The sequence below is a fragment of the Pseudorca crassidens genome, chromosome 15 (assembly GCF_039906515.1).
Source record: "Pseudorca crassidens isolate mPseCra1 chromosome 15, mPseCra1.hap1, whole genome shotgun sequence".
In the NCBI taxonomy this organism is placed as follows: domain Eukaryota; kingdom Metazoa; phylum Chordata; class Mammalia; order Artiodactyla; family Delphinidae; genus Pseudorca; species Pseudorca crassidens.
The window spans coordinates 8518678-8535788 of record NC_090310.1 but is presented as its reverse complement, the minus strand read 5'-3'; the positions used below and the strand labels follow the sequence as shown (position 1 = coordinate 8535788).

Here is a 17111-nt window from a genome sequence, read left to right as displayed (position 1 = left end):
GAATGTGAATTGGTACAGCCACTATGGAGAACAGTATGGAGGTTCCTTAAAAAACTACAAATAGAACTACCATATGACGCAGCAATCCCACTACTGGGCATATACCCTGAGAAAACCATAATTCAAAAAGAGTCATGTACCAAAATGTTCATTGCAGCTCTATTTACAATAGCCCGGAGATGGAAACAACCTAAGTGCCCATCGTCGGATGAATGGATAAAGAAGATGTGGCACATATATACAATGGAGTATTACTCAGCCATAAAAAGAAATGAAACTGAGCTATTTGTAATGAGGTGGATAGACCTAGAATCTGTCATACAGAGTGAAGTAAGTCAGAAAGAGAAAGACAAATACCATATGCTAACACATATATATGGAATTTAAGGAAAATAATGTCATGAAGAACCTAGGGGTCAGACAGGAATAAAGACACAGACCTACTGGAGAACAGACTTGAGGATATGGGGAGGGGGAAGGGTGAGCTGTGACAAAGCGAGAGAGAGGCATGGACATATATACACTACCAAACGTAAAACAGATAGCTAGTGGGAAGCCTCCGCATAGCACAGGGATATCAGCTCGGTGCTTTGTGACCGCCTGGAGGGGTGGGATACGGAGGGTGGGAGGGAAGGAGACACAAGAGGGAAGAGATATGGGAACATATGTATATGTATAACTGATTCACTTTGTTATAAAGCAGAAACTAACACACCATTGTAAAGCAATTATACCCCAATAAAAATGTTTAAAAAATAAAATAAAAAGAGATGCCTGGATGGTACACGGATTTCTCTAAAAAAAAGAAAAAAGATGCCAAATAGCCAAAGCAGTCTTGAGGGGGAAAAAAGGAGCTGGAGGAATCAGACTCCCTGACTTCAGACTATACTACAAAGCTACAGTAATCAAGACAGTATGGGACTGGCACAAAAACAGAAAGATAGATCAATGGAACAGGATAGAAAGCCCAGAGGTAAACCCATGCACCTGTGGTCAACTAACCTATGACAAAGGAGGCAAGGATATACAATGGAGAAAAGACAGTCTCTTCAATAAGTGGTGCTGGGAAAACTGGACAGCTATGTGTAAAAGAATGAAATTAGAACACTCCCTAACACCATACACAAAAATAAACTCAAAATGGATTAGAGACCTAAACGTAAGACCAGACACTATAAAACTCTTAGAGGAAAACATAGGAAGAACACTCTTTGACATAAATCACAGCAAGATCTTTTTTGATCCACCTCCTAGAGCAATGGAAATAAAAACAAAAATAAACAAATGGGACCTAATGAAACTTCAAAGCTTTTGCAAAGCAAAGGAAACTACAAACAAGACCAAAAGACAACCCTCAGAATGGGAGAAAATATTTGCAAACGAATCAATGGACAAAGGATTCATCTCCAAAATATATAAACAGCTCATGCAGCTCAATATTCAAAAAACAAACCCAATCCAAAAATGGGCAGAAGACCTAAATAGACATTTCTCCAAAGAAGACATACAGATGGCCAAGAAGCACATGAAAAGCTGCTCAATATCACTAATTATTAGAGAAATGCAAATCAAAACTACAATGAGGTATCACCTCACACCAGTCAGAATGGGCATCATCAGAAAATCTACAAACAATAAATGCTGGAGAGGCTGTGGAGAAAAGGGAACCCTCTTGCACTGTTGGTGGGAATGTAAATTGATACAGCCACTATGGAGAACAGCATGGAGGTTCCTTAAAAAACTAAAAATAGAATTACCATATGACCCAGCAATCCCACTACTGGGCATATACCCAGAGAAAACCATAATTCAAAAAGACACATGGACCCCAATGTTCACTGCAGCACTATTTACAATAGCCAGGTCATGGAAGCAAACTAAATGCCCATCGACAGACGAATGGATAAAGAAGTTGTGGTACATATATACAATGGAATATTACTCAGCCATAAAAAGGAATGAAATTGGGTCATTTGTAGAGACGTGGATGGATCTAGAGACTGTCATACAGAGTGAAGTAGGGCAGAAAGAGAAAAACAAATATTGTATGTTAATGCATATATGTGGAACCTAGAAAAATGGTACAGATGAACCAGTTTGCAGGGCAGAAATAGAGACACAGATGTAGAGAACAAATGTATGGACACCAAGCAGGGAAAGTGGCTGGGGGGGGTGGTGATGAATTAGGAGATTGGGATTGACATGTATACACTGATGTGTATAAAATGGATAACTAATAAGAGCCTGCTGTATAAAAATTAAATTAAATTTAAAAAAATAAAATAAAAATAAGCCAAATATAGTATGGGCACTGAGGCTTTTCCCTTGTCTGTAGCCTCCCCAATCTGTTACCCTGAAAGGGCCTTTCCCACATCTAATTAACCAATAGCTGCTCTCAGGAAAGAATCTCATCCACCACTCCTTGGGAATGTAACACTTAAGAATTCAGTGTATCACTTATTTTCTTGAAAAATGGTAATAAACTTCTTGAAATTCATGACCTGGATATCTATTCATTCTCAGAGGGAATTATCATGTGTTTACTAAAATATAAATGTTTTAGGCTGAAAATAAAAAAGCCCTGAACCTGATACATTCACTGGTGAATTCTACCCAACATTTAAAGAAGAATTAATATCAATCCTTCTGAAATTTTTCCCAAAAGATTGAAGAGAAGGCAACACTTCCTAACTCATCGTATGAGGCCAGCATGACCCTGATACCAAAGTCAGACAAAGACACAGCAAGAAAAATACAGATCATATTCCTTATAAACACTGATGCAAAAATCCTCAACAAAATGCTAGCAAACCACATTCAGCAGGATTATACACCATGATCAAGTGGAATTTATTCCTGGAAGGCAAGAATGGCTCAACATTCAAAAATCAATTTAATTTACCACTTCAAACGAATGAAGGAGGAAGAAAAACTACATGATTATCTCAATCAATGCAGAAAAAGTATGAAAAATTCAACACCCTTTCAAGATAAAAACACTTGACAAACTAGGAATAGAAGGAAGTTACCTGAACATAATAAAAAAACATATATGAAAGACCCACAACAAACATTATACTCAATGGTGAAAGACTGAAAGCTTTTCTTTAAGGAACGAGACAAGGATGCCCACTTTCACTACTTCTATTCAATGGAGTGGTAGAAGTCCTAGACAGAGCAATTAAGCAAGAAAAAGAAACAAAGGGCATCTAAATTGGAAAGGAAGAAGTAAAATCATCTAAGTTCACAGAAGATATGATCTTATATGCAAAAAAATCCTAAAGATTCCACACAAAAAAAACCTGTTAGAACTAATAAATGAATTCAGCAGAGCTTCAGGACAGAAAACCAACACAGAAAAATCAGTTGTACAGTTGACCCTTGAACAACATGAGTTTGAACTGCATGGGTCCACTTACACGCAGATATTTTTCAATAATAAATACTACAATGCTAAATGGTCCATGGTTGGTTGAATCCACGAATGCAGAAGAACCACAGACACGGAGAGCTGACTATAAGTGATACACAGGTTATTCCCCACGTTGTTCAAGGGTCAATTGTATTTCTATATACTATCAATGAACAATCTGAAAAGGAAATTAACAATTCCATTTTCAATAGCATTAAAAATAATAATATACTTGGGAATAAAATTTAAACAAGGACTTGAAAGATTTGAACTCTGGAAACTACAAAATGAATTAGAGACAAAAAAAAAATTCTGTGTTCACAAACTGGAAGACTTAATATTAAGCTGTCAATACTACCCAAAGCAATCTACAGATTCAATGCCATCCCATCAATATTCCAATGATGTTTTTTGCAGAAATAGAAAAATCTATTCAAAATTCATGTGGACTCCCTAGGGACCATGAACAAGACAGTCTTTTCAACAAATGATGCTGGGAAAACTGGATATCCACATGCAAAAGAATGAAATTGGATGCTTATCTAAACATCATATACAAAACTCAACTCAAAATGGATCAAGGACCTAAATGTAAGGCCTAAAAGTATAAAAATTGTAGAAGAAAACATACGGCAAAAGCTTCATGACACTGGATTTGGCAACAATTTCCTGGATATGACAAGCAACAAAAGAAGAGATAGACAAGTTGAACTTCGTGAAAAATTTTAAATGTTGCATATCAAAAGACAATATCAACAGAGTAAAAAGGTAACCCACGGAAGGGGAGAAATTATTTACAAGTCATCTATCTTGTAAGGAATTAATATCCAGAATATATAGAGAACTCCTAAAACTCAAAAACAACAACCCAATTCAAAAATGGGCGAAGAACTTGAATAGTAATTTCTCCAAAGAAGATATACAAATGGCCAATAAGCACATGAAAAGATGCTCAACATCCCTAATCATTAGGGAAATGCAAATCAAAACTACAATGAGATACCACTTCACACCCATTAGGATGGTTACTAAAAATAAAAATAAAAACCCAGAAAAATAACAACGTTGGCAACGATTTCAAAAAACTGGAACCCTTGTACACTACTGGTACAAATGTAAAATCGTACAGCTGCTACAGAAAACACAATGGTGGTTCCTCAAAAAATTAAAAATAGAATTACCACATGATCCAGCAATTACACTTCTGGGTATATACTGAAAATAATTGAAAGCAGGGTCTCAGAGAGATATTTTGTACATCCATGTTCATAGCAGCATTATTCACAACAGCTAAAAGGTGGAAGCAGCCCAAGTGTCCGTCGATGGATGAATGGATAAGCAAAATGTGGTATATACATACAATGGAATATTATTCAGCCTTAAAAATAAAGGAAATCCTGACACGCACTACAACATGGATGAACCTGGAGGACATTATGCTAAGTGAAATAAGCCAGTCACAAAGACAAATACTGTATGATTACACTTATATGAGGCACCTGGAGTAGTCAAAATCAGAGACATAAAGTAGAATGGTGGTTACCAGCGTTGCAGGGAGGAGGGAATGGGGAGCTATTGTTTAACGGGTGTAGGGTTTCAGTTTTACAAGATGAAAAGAGCTATGGAGCTGATGGTGATGATGTACCACCGAACTGGACATTTAAAAGTGGTTAAGATGGTACATTTTATGTGTATTTTAAACACGATGTTTTTAATTGTGGGGAAAAACATCATAATACAAGTTCATGCCAATCAGAGAAAAAAATTTAAAGGGTGACAAAACCAGGTATTGGTAGGTATGTTTCTTACACTGCTGATTGGAGTATAAAATTGATACAATGTCTTCGGAGGGCAATTTGACAATAATGTAGTGAAGGTGAATGTGCAACTTGGTACTTCCATTTCTGGGAATATATTCTGAAAAAATTCTTGCACATGAATAGGGAGAGAGATACAAACTGTTCACTGCAGCACTGTTCATAATAGCAACACAATGCAAGCAACACACCACAATCAATTAGGAATGGATATATATTGCAACTACCAGTTAAAATAAACTAGATCTTCATATACAGAAATGGGGAAACAGATGAACCAGTTTGCAGGGCAGAAACTGAGACACAGATGTAGAGAACAAACGTATGGACACCAAGAGGGGAAAGCAGCAGTGGGGGCAGGGGGGTATGATGAATTGGGAGATTGGGATTGACATGTATACACTGATGTGTATAAAATGGATAACTAATAAGAACCTGCTGTATAAAAAAAATAAATTAAACTAAATTTTAAAAAAGTAAGTTGGGCTTTCCTGGTGGCACAGTGGTTGAGAGTCCGCCTGTCGATGCAGGGGACACGGGTTCGTGCCCCGGTCTGGGAAGATCCCACATGCCGCAACGGGAGAGGCCACAACAGTGAGAGGCCCGCATACCGCAAAAAAAAAAAAAAAAAAAGTAAGTTGCAGGATCACTGTACCTTATGGTACTGTTTATGTAAATGTTTGAACCATACATTACTTTGGGATGCCTGCCTATGTCGTAAACGTGTAAAAATACAGAAGCAGTCATCTTCGGGGAGGGAAAGGAAGAGGATCAGGATGGAGTACAAAAGAGGGGTACATTTGTGTAACTTTTTATTATGTTAAATCTGAATGGTGTGTACATAAGCGCTTATGTGTATTACTATGTGTTTGTTAGACGTTTAAAATATTTCACTAAAAACAATAGTAAGAGGACTCAAACATGAGTCTTCTGGGAACTTTTCTTCTAGATTTATTTAATCTGGCAATATTCCAAGTCACATGACAGTTAATAGTAGCATTTTGAGCTATGCCTAATTAGTTTAATAGTTTTCTAAAGTAATTTATTACTCTTCAAAGTTTGTTAATTCATGAAAAATAATCTTTGAAGGACACTGTTCACAACATTTTTTAAAGTACTTACCTAATAAACAGAGATAGTTGGGTTCAGTTAATCTGGATAGTTTTGTGACCTGATTCAAGATGTTGTAAAGCTCTGTTGGTTCACACAAAACCAAACCACTCATCCTACAGGGAAGAATCAATCATGTAAAAGCTTAGTGCATCTTTCTATTTTAGATGAATGACCACAAAGTAAGATAATTCAACTCTTTCTTAACATGCCTTCAAACAAAGGTGAAAATAATCATGCATGTGATCAAGGAAAATTCCAAAATTGATAGTGAAATGTGTGTAGGGGAGATAATTGTTGCACACGACATATCTGAACCATATAAATACAAAGCAGGCTGTAAAACAGTCACCAATTCACTTTCCTTCAGTAAATAACTACTGAGCACTTACCACAGGCCAGGCACTGGAAATAAGTGTGGTAAACTAGACTTACCCTCATGAAGGTTACAGTCTAGCATGGAATGCAGACACTGGACAAAAAAATACATTGTGAGTAGGAAAAGCGTTTTTTTTAAAAGAGTCAGCATCCAGTGTCATGGGAGGTGCTAATAGGAGGGCCTCACCTAGCTGGGATCAGAGAAGGGCTGTCTGAGATGTGATTGCTAAGTTGAGACAGGAGGTTAGGCAAGACCTAGGCAGGTAGAGGAGAGGGAGAGGATGGAGGAGGTAGAAACTGACAACAGGAGGGAACTTAGTATCTGAGAGATTTCAAAAGGAGCCTGGTGTGGCAACAGCGGGAAGAGAGTAATGAGTGAAGACCCTGGGGAGGCCGACGCAGGTGCCCTTGTGAGGGGCCTTTAGGGTTATGATGAAGATCGTGATGGTCTGTGGAAGGAGGAGAATGGCTCAGTTGTACTGACAGAACTGCCCAGCCAGCCTGGGCTCTGGTTCCTGATTACAGGGCTGCTCTTGGGACACTGGTTCCTTGGCACAACTGTCTCTGGTGCCCCATGGACACTGAGGGGGAAGGCTGGGCCTGTGCAGCAGCTTACTGCAGGGAGGCTACCTTTTAGCTGGGGTGGGGGCAGGCAGAAGACCTCTGAAGGCCAGTCAAGTCCAGGGGTATCCTGCTCAAAACAGTTAGGGTCCACTTCAGAATTACCAGAACAATGCTCCCCAGAAAGGCTAACCCCTTGACTTGGGCCCTGGATCCTTCTCACTTCCTCAAGGACTTCAGCTCTCAGCCTCCCCTCCAGCATCATCAGTTTCACCCTCCATACAGGTCATTCCTAGTGGCACGCAAACATCCTCTGTACCAGTCTCTGTTCTCCTTTACAGCCAAGACTTCTCAAAAGGGTGGTGTTGGGCTTCCCTGGTGGCGCGGTGGTTGAGAGTCCGCCTGCCGATGCAGGGGACACGGGTTCGTGCCCTGGTCCGGGAAGTTCTCACGTGCCGCGGAGCGGCTGGGCCCGTGAGCCATGGCCGCTGAGCCTGCGCGTCCGGAGCCTGTGCTCCGCAATGGGAGAGGCCACAACAGTGAGAGGACCGCATACCAAAAAAAAAAAAAAAAAAAAGGTGGTGTTAACACTGCCTCTATTTCCTCACCTCCAAACTCTAGGTCCAAACCCCTGCTGTGCCACCTACTATTGGCTGCCTGACTTGAGGGAATAATTAGCCTCTCTGTGCCTCAGTTTCTACCTCTGTAAAATGGGGGTAAAAATAGTATTGCCATTTCGGTAAAACAAGGATAATAGTACTTGTTGTGTGTGGAATAATGAAATTACACATGTAAGACATTCTGAGCAGGGAGGAAGTGTTCAGTAATTGTTAGCTGTTGGTACAACCTTCTCCCCTGGAATTTCTGACCCCAAACCACAGAAACTGCTCCTATCAAGGTCATCAAAAATACTCCTCTTGCCTAATCCACTAGTCATTTCTCTTTGTGCTCAAACATGGAGCCTCAGTAACCCAGTTGAGCGCTCCTCCTTCCCCACTCTCCACTCCCAGGACACCCCACTCTCCAGGCTTCCCTCCTACCTCTCAGACAGTTCCTGCTCTAACTCTCTCCATGAGAATGCCCTTGGGCACAGTCATCTCTTTTCTTCTCTATCTACTCTCACCCTGGGACAGAGCTTCTCAACCTCAGCACCACTGACATTTGGGGCCAGATAATGCTTCGTCGTGGGGCCGACCCGTGCGTTGCAGAATGTTCAGCAGGATCCCTGGCCTCCACTGGGTGGATGCCAGTAGCAACCCCACCCTCCAGTTATAACAACCAAAAATGTTTCCAGACTTCACCAAATGTCCCCTGGAAGAGGGGCAAAGTCACTGTCAGTTGAGAACAAGCATCTAAGACCTAGAGTCTAGGTGATTCATCTAGTCCCTTGAATACCCCATGTATAATAACGACTCCCCAACTATGGCCCCTACTTGACCTCTCCACTGAGCTCCAGGCTCCACTTGGACGCCTGATGGACATCTCAAATAAAACATGGCCCAAAAGGAATGTTTAAATTACACGTGCCCTTACCTCCAATATGTCTTTTAGTCTTCCCTGTCTCAATAAACAGCACCATTTAGCCACCTAGTTACTCAAGGTCACACCCCTAACCTCTCTTTCCCTCAGTCCCTCACATCCAATCTATTAGCTCTACTACTTAAATATGTTCCAAACCCGGGTGCAGGGCTAGCATCCTAGACCAAGGTACTAGCATCTCTCTCCTGAGGATGCAGTACTTCCCAACTGGGCTTCTTGCTTTCTCCCTACGGTCTGATCTTCCCATGGCAGTCAGGGTGATCTTTGCAAACTACGAGTTTGTCTTCACCTGCATTATTGCACTCATTTGTTTGCTTGTTTTATCATCAGTCTCCCCACAGTGGAATATACGGCTCCTGAGGGTACAGACCTTGACCTTCTTGTTCACTGCTGTGTCCTCACCCAGTGCCCAGGATTTTTGATGCAGACTAGTGCTCAGTAAGCACGTGTTGAATGACTACATTATTACTAGTCACCATTCCTGCCTTCACCAATGGGGCCATCCTGACCTGAGGCCATACTTCTAGATGCTACATAAAGATCCTTCCTGAGGACATCCCAACTCGTACCCTCAGGTCCTCTGCCTCTGAAAGTCCTGATCTCAGGCCATTCTGGAGGTGGTGAGCATAGGGGAGAGAGGATGAGTTTTGTGTCTAGTCCCACAACTTTGCTAAGCCAACCTAAAAGCTGGCTCCTAACCTATCTGGTCTATTGCTCAGAGCCCATCCTCACACTCCCACCCACTTTCCCCATTACAACCTCCATCTCTTTATTCACTAGCCAAGGGATTGTCTCTGGGCGTTCAGGTAAAAACCCAGTCCAGCCCCAGCAATCAACTCCTTCAGACATCTCCTTCCCAAAGGGGGCACTCTCCCTTGTCAAGCAAGAGCTGCCTCACTGGGACTTCCCTGGTGGCACAGTGGTTAAGAATCCACCCAATGCAGGGGACACAGGTTTCAAGCCCTGGTGCAGGAAGATCCCACATGCCACGGAGCAACTAAGCCCACGCACCACAACTACTGAAGCCCACGCGCCTAGAGCCCGTGCTCTGCAACAAGCGAAGCCACTGCAATGAGAAGCCCGCACACCGCAGCGAAAATCAGCCCCCACTCGCCGCAACTAGAGAAAAGCCCGCACGCAGCAACGAAGACCCAACGCAGCCAAAAATAAATAAATAAATTTATTTAAAAAAAAAAAAAAAGAGCTGCCTCACCTGCTGGTAAACTTCAGGAGGGTAAGTACAGTCCTGAACCTAACGGCACACTGCTGAGAGAAGACGCACCCCTGTGAGCCGTGATGAGGAGGGCCACTAGCCCCGGTGGGTGGAGGACCAGACGTAGCTAACAGCCCTTCCAGCACTACTCCAAATTCTGAAAGGTGGAAGACGTTCTTGGCTCCACCATTTGGGCCCTAAGAATATTCTGATGTTGAGCTTTTATATAGAACCATTAAACAAATGTCGATGAGGTTTTGCAAAAAGTATTTTTCTTAGATGAATTCCACTAAGCCAATTTAATCCCTTAATTGATTTCCTATATTTCACAGTTAACCAATTCCAATTTTTTTCACTTTCAATTTTGTTTAGCCAAAATTATTTCTCCCAAGATCAAGCCTTGTTTCCCTGTGAATTTTACAATAAATATCTGATTCCTTAATCAGATTCTTATTGTATCGGATTTTACTGAGTATGGTTTCTGCCACTGTGAGTTTCATTTGTAATGATTATTTCTACCAAGTCTCATTTCCTGGTGATCTATTCAAAACAGTGGAGCCAGGATGGCAAGTTTAAGACATCCCCCTTTGGGCTCTTTTAGCACAGCACAGCTCTTAAGAGACTTTCAGTGCATTTAGTGCAATAGCTCTTGCAAGGGTGATGGGGCAGGCAGGTGGGAAGGGAGGTCAAAGGGAGCACCTCCTGGGGATCTGGCTTCATAGGGTGAGAGGATACCAATATTCCTATGAACTGACCCATCTGGGAAATCCACACAGATTTTTGGGTGGCAAGGAGCCACCTACTGCCAGGAGAGCAGGGTGCCAGCACAGGCCTCATCTCTGCACACTGGACACCCACCAGCAGGAAGGTTCTTCACCCTCCCTGTAATGACCTGGCCTGAACTTCAACCTAGGGGGCTTGTGTGGGGCTCTCTCTCCGGTCCAGACACAGCTGGGCTGGAGAGCTCAGCTCCAGTAAAAGACCGTGTCTATCTTTGAGAAGGGATGTTTCATTAGGGGTCATCATAGCCTGAGACTAAGGGGAAACTGGCCAGATCCAGGCCTTCTTGCCTCCTTATGCCTGACCAATTCCATTCTGACTGATGGCGTCACTGCCAGAGGCTGGGCCTGACCCCATCCTTCTCACAGGTATTCCAGGGTCCTGAGAGCTTGGTCTAGTGCTCAGGCCCAGACAGTCCAGGTGGACACAACTGATGGGCATTTGCTTCCAGTGGAAAAGAGGCATCACTCAACACTCCTGGAGAAGTCAGACCGTAAGCTTTACTCTGGGTTCCTGGCTCAGGCTGAGCAGGGACCAGAGGACTGCACAGATATGAATCAGGGTCCACAGCCAACCCCACTATGCCCTGGTTCTGTGTGGGAAACTGAGGCTGTGCCAGGATGACCCAGGCTTAAATACAGTGACAGGCATCAATGCTCTCACCTGTAAACTGAGGCAATAATACACCCTGGAAAGGCTGTAGGAATGTTATGTTGAAATAACAAACATAAATTGCCCAGAACTGGGCCCAGCACAGAGCAGGAGCTTAGGAAACAAATTCCTTTACTCCTACTTTCTCTCTCTTTTCAATTTCATCTAGGAGTCTCCGGATGTCCAGTAGACAGAAAGCACCATTCAGAGAAATCTCAGGCCAAAGACCAGAGCAGGAGCTGGCCAAGTTTGTAAGCGGGGGGATCCAGTGATGCTGCCTAAGGGTCAGGTTCCTAAGGGATCTGGTAGAGTCTTTCCTCAATCCCAATCAGACACCTTCCTTGTGGCCTGAACCCTGACAAAGCTAGAGGACACAGTCACAGGCCGCAGCACCCCAGAGCTGTGGAGGCTGCAGAAGTGGTCCTGAAACCATTTCTCAGCTCAGAGAAGCTCCAGGTCCTGTAGCTAGTGAGCACCAGTATCTCCAGAGGCCCAGACTCAAGCCACCACATCCCTGTCCCTTGTCTATCTTACCTTCATTCCCATCGCCCCAAACCTAGACCCACTACATCCCCAAGAGGTACCCTAGTGGTCCTGGGAGGGTGACAGGCCTACCCATGCAGCAATTCACATGTCAAAGGTAGCGGCTAGCGAACTGCTACACAAAGGCTGTGTGGCCACCAGGTCTGGTCTCACCTCCTCCAACTCTGTCTCCAGCACTTGCTTCTCCTCTGCTCAACTGGGCTAGCGCCCCACCTTCTGCACCTGACACGGGTTCTTGGACATGACCAACCTCTGGATTCAGCTTTGTTCTCACTTCCCTGACCTCCAGCTGGCCTGGAGGACTGCAGGCTTTGCTCCCGACTCAGATCTGCCACCATCGGCGACTCTCAGCTCTTGGGAGCTCCTTGCCAGCAGCTTCTTGCTGCCTCTGCTGTCACCAGTCCACCATCTCCTAGTTGCTCTGCTGGCATGTATCTTGGAAAGCCACACCCTTTGACTTCCAGCTGGGCCACAACTGAAAGTTAAGCTATATATCTAAACAGTTCTGTTTTAAAATTTTATGTCCCCATTTGCCGATATTCTAGAGACCCTAGAGGAAAATAAAGCAAACTCTCAGGCAGGTGGGATGATTACCACCTTTCTAATTCTTCATTTTATCTCCAGGGATCTGAAAGGAAAGATTTGAAATACTGCACTTTGAGGTACGATTTTAGGGTTGAAGAGAAGGTAGGTTAGCATAGAATATGTGCACCTAAGAGCAAAAACCTGACAGCTCGACTGTGGCCCCAGCCTATTGTAAGGAACAAAATGGTCAGTATAGGAGCACGTGTGCGGCTTGTGTGGGGGTGTGGCAAGGAGGACATCAATGTATTTCTATACTGTGTATGAAAACATGCAATGAAGAACTAGTGAAATTAATCTATGGTGATAGAAGTCAGGAAGTAGCTGTCTGGGGAATGGGGCATGAGGGAACTTTCTGGAATAATGAAAATGCTTCTATAGCTTGTTTTGGGTGGTGGTTAGAAGACTGCAAACTGTCAAAACTATCCAACTGCACACTGAAGATCTGTATACTGTACTGTATGTAAACTATATGGCAATAATTGCTTTTAATCCCCCGTATAGAACCATGTGTTTGTGTTCAAGGATACAAATGTGTGGGTGTGTGGCCCACCCGTACATCCGTGAACTTGGTGTGGGGTCTGGGCTGTGAGAAGCCACATGAGCTTGGGCACACAGAAAGGACACACTGCAAACCTTCAGCTGGGCCCCCAGAGCTGCCAATGAATCCTTTCTCACCGTTCCTGATTTTCCCAGCATTTCCCCAATGGCTACAACTGTTATCCAAACCTCCTCACCATGCAGCAACCTCTCTCATTTTCTAGGTCTTGGCTGGGAAGGCTAAGGCCACGAGATGCAAACCGCCCTACCTCACCACTGCCCGCTGGGTGCCCTTCAAGTTTCTTCCCAAAATCAAAGGGGTAAGTGTCCTCTGACCTCATCTTTTCCCACCTAATCCTTTTCTCTCTTGACTTCTAGCATCTCAAAGCTCTTCACCTCTATTACAGCCTCTTTCTCCCTGATTTCAAATATTCACAAGTCTCAGCTTTCTTGAAGCAGTTCACGAAACCAGAAAGAAAACCCCTAGAATAGCTTGGCCTGTGCCCTCTGAAGCTTGTGCAGGCATAGAGGCTGGTGGTGGGCACCTGCCTGGAAAAATCGGAAGCTGGTTAGCTGTTAGCAAAGAGCAGCAGCTGCATTTGAAACAGCCTACACCCCCAGAATTTGATGGGGTGAAGGATACCTATGTGTCTCTTGTAGACCAGATGTGGGCCAGGCAGGAGAGAGGGCCAACTAGAAGCAATCTTAAAGGGACTTTGCCCAAGAGGGCCACTTGGACAGACAATGGACCAATCTCAGGTACTGGAGGATTCCAGAAAACAGGGGTTGAGGGAGCAACTGCAAACAGCAAGGCTGAGGTGTAACCACCCAGGTCAAGGGAACTGCAGGTAAGAGAGACCCACAAAAGCACCACATGGAAGTGTCAGCCACAAACTCCCATCAAGCTCAGAGAATTCTTACTAATGCCAAATGGACCCTTCCTGCCCCTATCTTTATTCTCACAACCCCCTCCACCAACACTGATGGGCCTGAAGCCTCAGTCTTCAGGGATGAGGGGTAGTGAGGAAGTAAGATGGAGAAATGGAGAAGACAACCACTCTCCACTCCCAAGGTGGGAGCCTGAAGCAAGCTCAGGAGGGGAAGGGGAGCAGCTTTAACACTGACTTAAAAGTTCAGAGTTTTGACTATTAATGTGAACAGGACATTTAGGCTATTGCAACAAGTCTGTCCTGGTGGCTTGATGTAATCCAAGGGCAAGCAAAGATTTAGAGGAAGAATGGGGATGAAGACATACAGCCATTTTCTGACTGCACTAGGCTTCCTGAATGAGGCTGTGCATGTTCCCTGTTAACAGTTACACTTGCAAAGCAGGGCATGGTGCCTGGTACAAAGTCAATGCTTGATACGGTAGCTGCTAAGAGTGTTATGAACCATTTTGCGATTTAAAGGGAAGCAACTAGGAGCTGAATGTGAGGACGTTTTTCTAACAGTCAAGTGGCTGGGATGGCCCGAGTAGAGGACTTGGGAGGTAGTGACTCCCCGCCGTGGAGATGCTGACAGGGGCTGACTGACTTGCCAGGGGGGTGGGAAGGAGTTCCAGCCCCAGATGTGGGAGTGAGCACACGAGAATGTGACTCTAGTTTCTCTCCCCTGGCCTCAGCTCTCCCCTCTATAGGGATGACTTCAGCCCTGGCCTCTCTCAGGGGTTTCAATCCCATATTTCCCCTTGGAGTAATTCCCCAAGTGTCCACTGATATTTCTATATGGACAACTCACCATCACTTCCAATGTAGCCCATCTAAAACAGAACTCTTTACTTTTTCTCCAGCCAGCTCTCCTTCCACACACACCCTGAATTCCATTTCTGTACATATACAGTTCTCTCAGGCTGGTTTCCCACATCACTTCCATTTGTTTCTTAAACCCAGATGGGCACAAACGCTTATCAATTCTTCCCTCTCCCTCATTTGGCCCCACTTCACCATTTCTAAAACCATCACAGTAACTCAGATATTTATCATCTCATTAGATAGCCTCCTGAACAATCTCCCTGCCCTGCACATTTTTCCCTTGGAACTTTTTTTTTTTTTCCCCTTGGAACTTTTAACACGCCAAAGTCAGTCTAATCTTCCTCAAACACCGTTCTGGTGGCATCACAAAAGCCTTTGATAAACACCTGCTTCCCGAGGAATAAAATACAAACTTCTCAGCTAACATTCAGTTAAGTCCTGCACAATCTGGGTTTTCCAGCCTTGTATCTAAAACCACTCAACTCTCCCAAAATTCAGAAACCCACGCTCAGCCTGGTCAGATGCTGGACAATAAAGAGATGAAAGAACCTGACTGTAAGATGCTTTCAGTTCTAGTGGTAAGATAAAGGGGTAAACAATTAGAGAGAACACGGTGATAAGATAAAGAACACTGTTTGTCCTCATGTCCCCTCTCCAACAGAAATTATCTGTTCACTGTCCCTTCCTCCAGGTTTGTCTTTGGGCTCTTTTCCCTTTCTTTCTCATCTGGACACTTCCCATTGTTAAACGCCCAGCTCCTAGTGCCCCCGCTTTGAGAGGTCCAAAGCCCAGGCAAGGATCTCTCCCTCCTGTGGAGGTGAATGGTCCCACTGAGAAACTCCTGCTCTTCCTTTACATCTCAGCTTAGATGTTTCATCCTCCGAAGTCCTCTCTCACATGGCCCCCACCTCCACCCCAAATCTGGGGTAGATGGACCTCCTTTGTGTTCCCACAGCCCCTCGTAATTTTCCTGGTGTTAGCCATACCATGCTGCTTGCAGTCTACCTGTCTCCCCACTAGACTCTGAGCTCCTGGAAGGCAGAAAATGTCTGGATCTTGTTCATAGTTGAACACCCAGCTCCAAGATTGGACTGGCACATCTTAGTAGCTCAATAAACAAGTGGAAAGGAGGGAGGAAAGAGTAAGCCAGCACCATGCACTCCCTCCTACGGATAGGTTCTTCAGCACCTGTGCTAACTGTTCTTTTCACCGCTGGTTCCCTGACCACTGTTCCCAGGGAAGCGGTCACTGGTCCCCCCCACTGGGTTTGTACACTCCTCTAAGGTTAACAACCTGCAACACACCTCCCTGTCCCACTTGACCCTGAACTTTTTGTGGGCAAGGAATTCTCTGTATGCCCAGAAAACAGCAGTGGGGCACATGAAGCTTATAAGGATACTGATCAACTTAAATACGCTTCTTGTGAGGAGAAACCGTATCTTTACTTTCTTTCTGGTAGACTCTGAACGAATCCACTTAACTGAGCTCAGCCATGGTTTCTTGGTCCCTAAAGCAGAAACAGTGTGGCCGGGTTCACAGCACGGCTGGGCAGACCGGAGGGGCAGGGACTGGGTGACTTCACAGGTTATCACCTGTATACCTGTTTCCTCATCTGTAACGCGGGACTGCTTTCCTGTAAACTCGTAGAACAGTGTCTCGCGCCACGTCAGTGCTCAGGGTCGGCCATTCTTGGTAGAGGTGTCTCTAAAGCTTTGTAAACTCTACTAGAAGGTCCTGGGCACCAGGAGGGACGACGACACTGGCGGGTGGACGGGGTGTGTGCGACCGGGGTGGGGAGGGGTGCACGGGAGTGACTGATTAGAGGAGCCTTCATCCTCCACCCCAACCGCGGGACTCTCAACCTCCCCTCCCCCCTTTCCTTTCCAGAGCTTTCCAAAGCTCGGAGCCCCTCCCGCCTCCAAGGACAGGAGGGGTGGGTTGGGCTGAGCTCGGGGGGGCTCGGGCCGCACCCATTCTGTCGGGCCTGCGGCGCGACCTCAGCCGGTCTCCCTATCAGAGCCTCTGTCTGGGGACCCCACCTGCAAAATCGCTCCTCTAGGGCTCTTCCAGCCTAAAGCCTGTCTTCTTGCACCTCTCGGGTGCTGACTCTCCCTCCCACTCCGACCGCGTCTCCCCGACAGGCCGCACGGCGGCCGACCGCACAACGACCCACCCCACGACTGCGCACGGAGAGCGTCTCTCCGCCGGCCTCCGCGACAGTCCGGATGTGGCCG

At 44.8% G+C, this 17111-nt stretch overlaps 1 protein-coding gene across 19 annotated transcripts in view; it reads right to left on the bottom strand.

Moving 5' to 3' along the window:
* The window catches only part of STYXL1 (serine/threonine/tyrosine interacting like 1), a 63957-nt gene that overhangs the window by 45789 nt on the left and 1057 nt on the right, over positions 1-17111 (bottom strand). For 4 of the 19 annotated variants that reach the window (XM_067705856.1, XM_067705866.1, XM_067705858.1 and 1 more), the window contains exon 2: positions 6352-6455. The exons of 2 other annotated variants lie outside the window; for them this stretch is intronic. In XM_067705856.1, the coding sequence (XP_067561957.1) occupies positions 6352-6455 (104 nt within the window). Of the gene's footprint in view, positions 1-6351; positions 6456-7597; positions 7791-16358; positions 16381-16469; positions 16637-16916; positions 17103-17111 lie in introns of those variants that run through there. 13 more of the 19 variants (XM_067705863.1, XM_067705870.1, XM_067705871.1 and 10 more) reach the window with 11 other exon arrangements.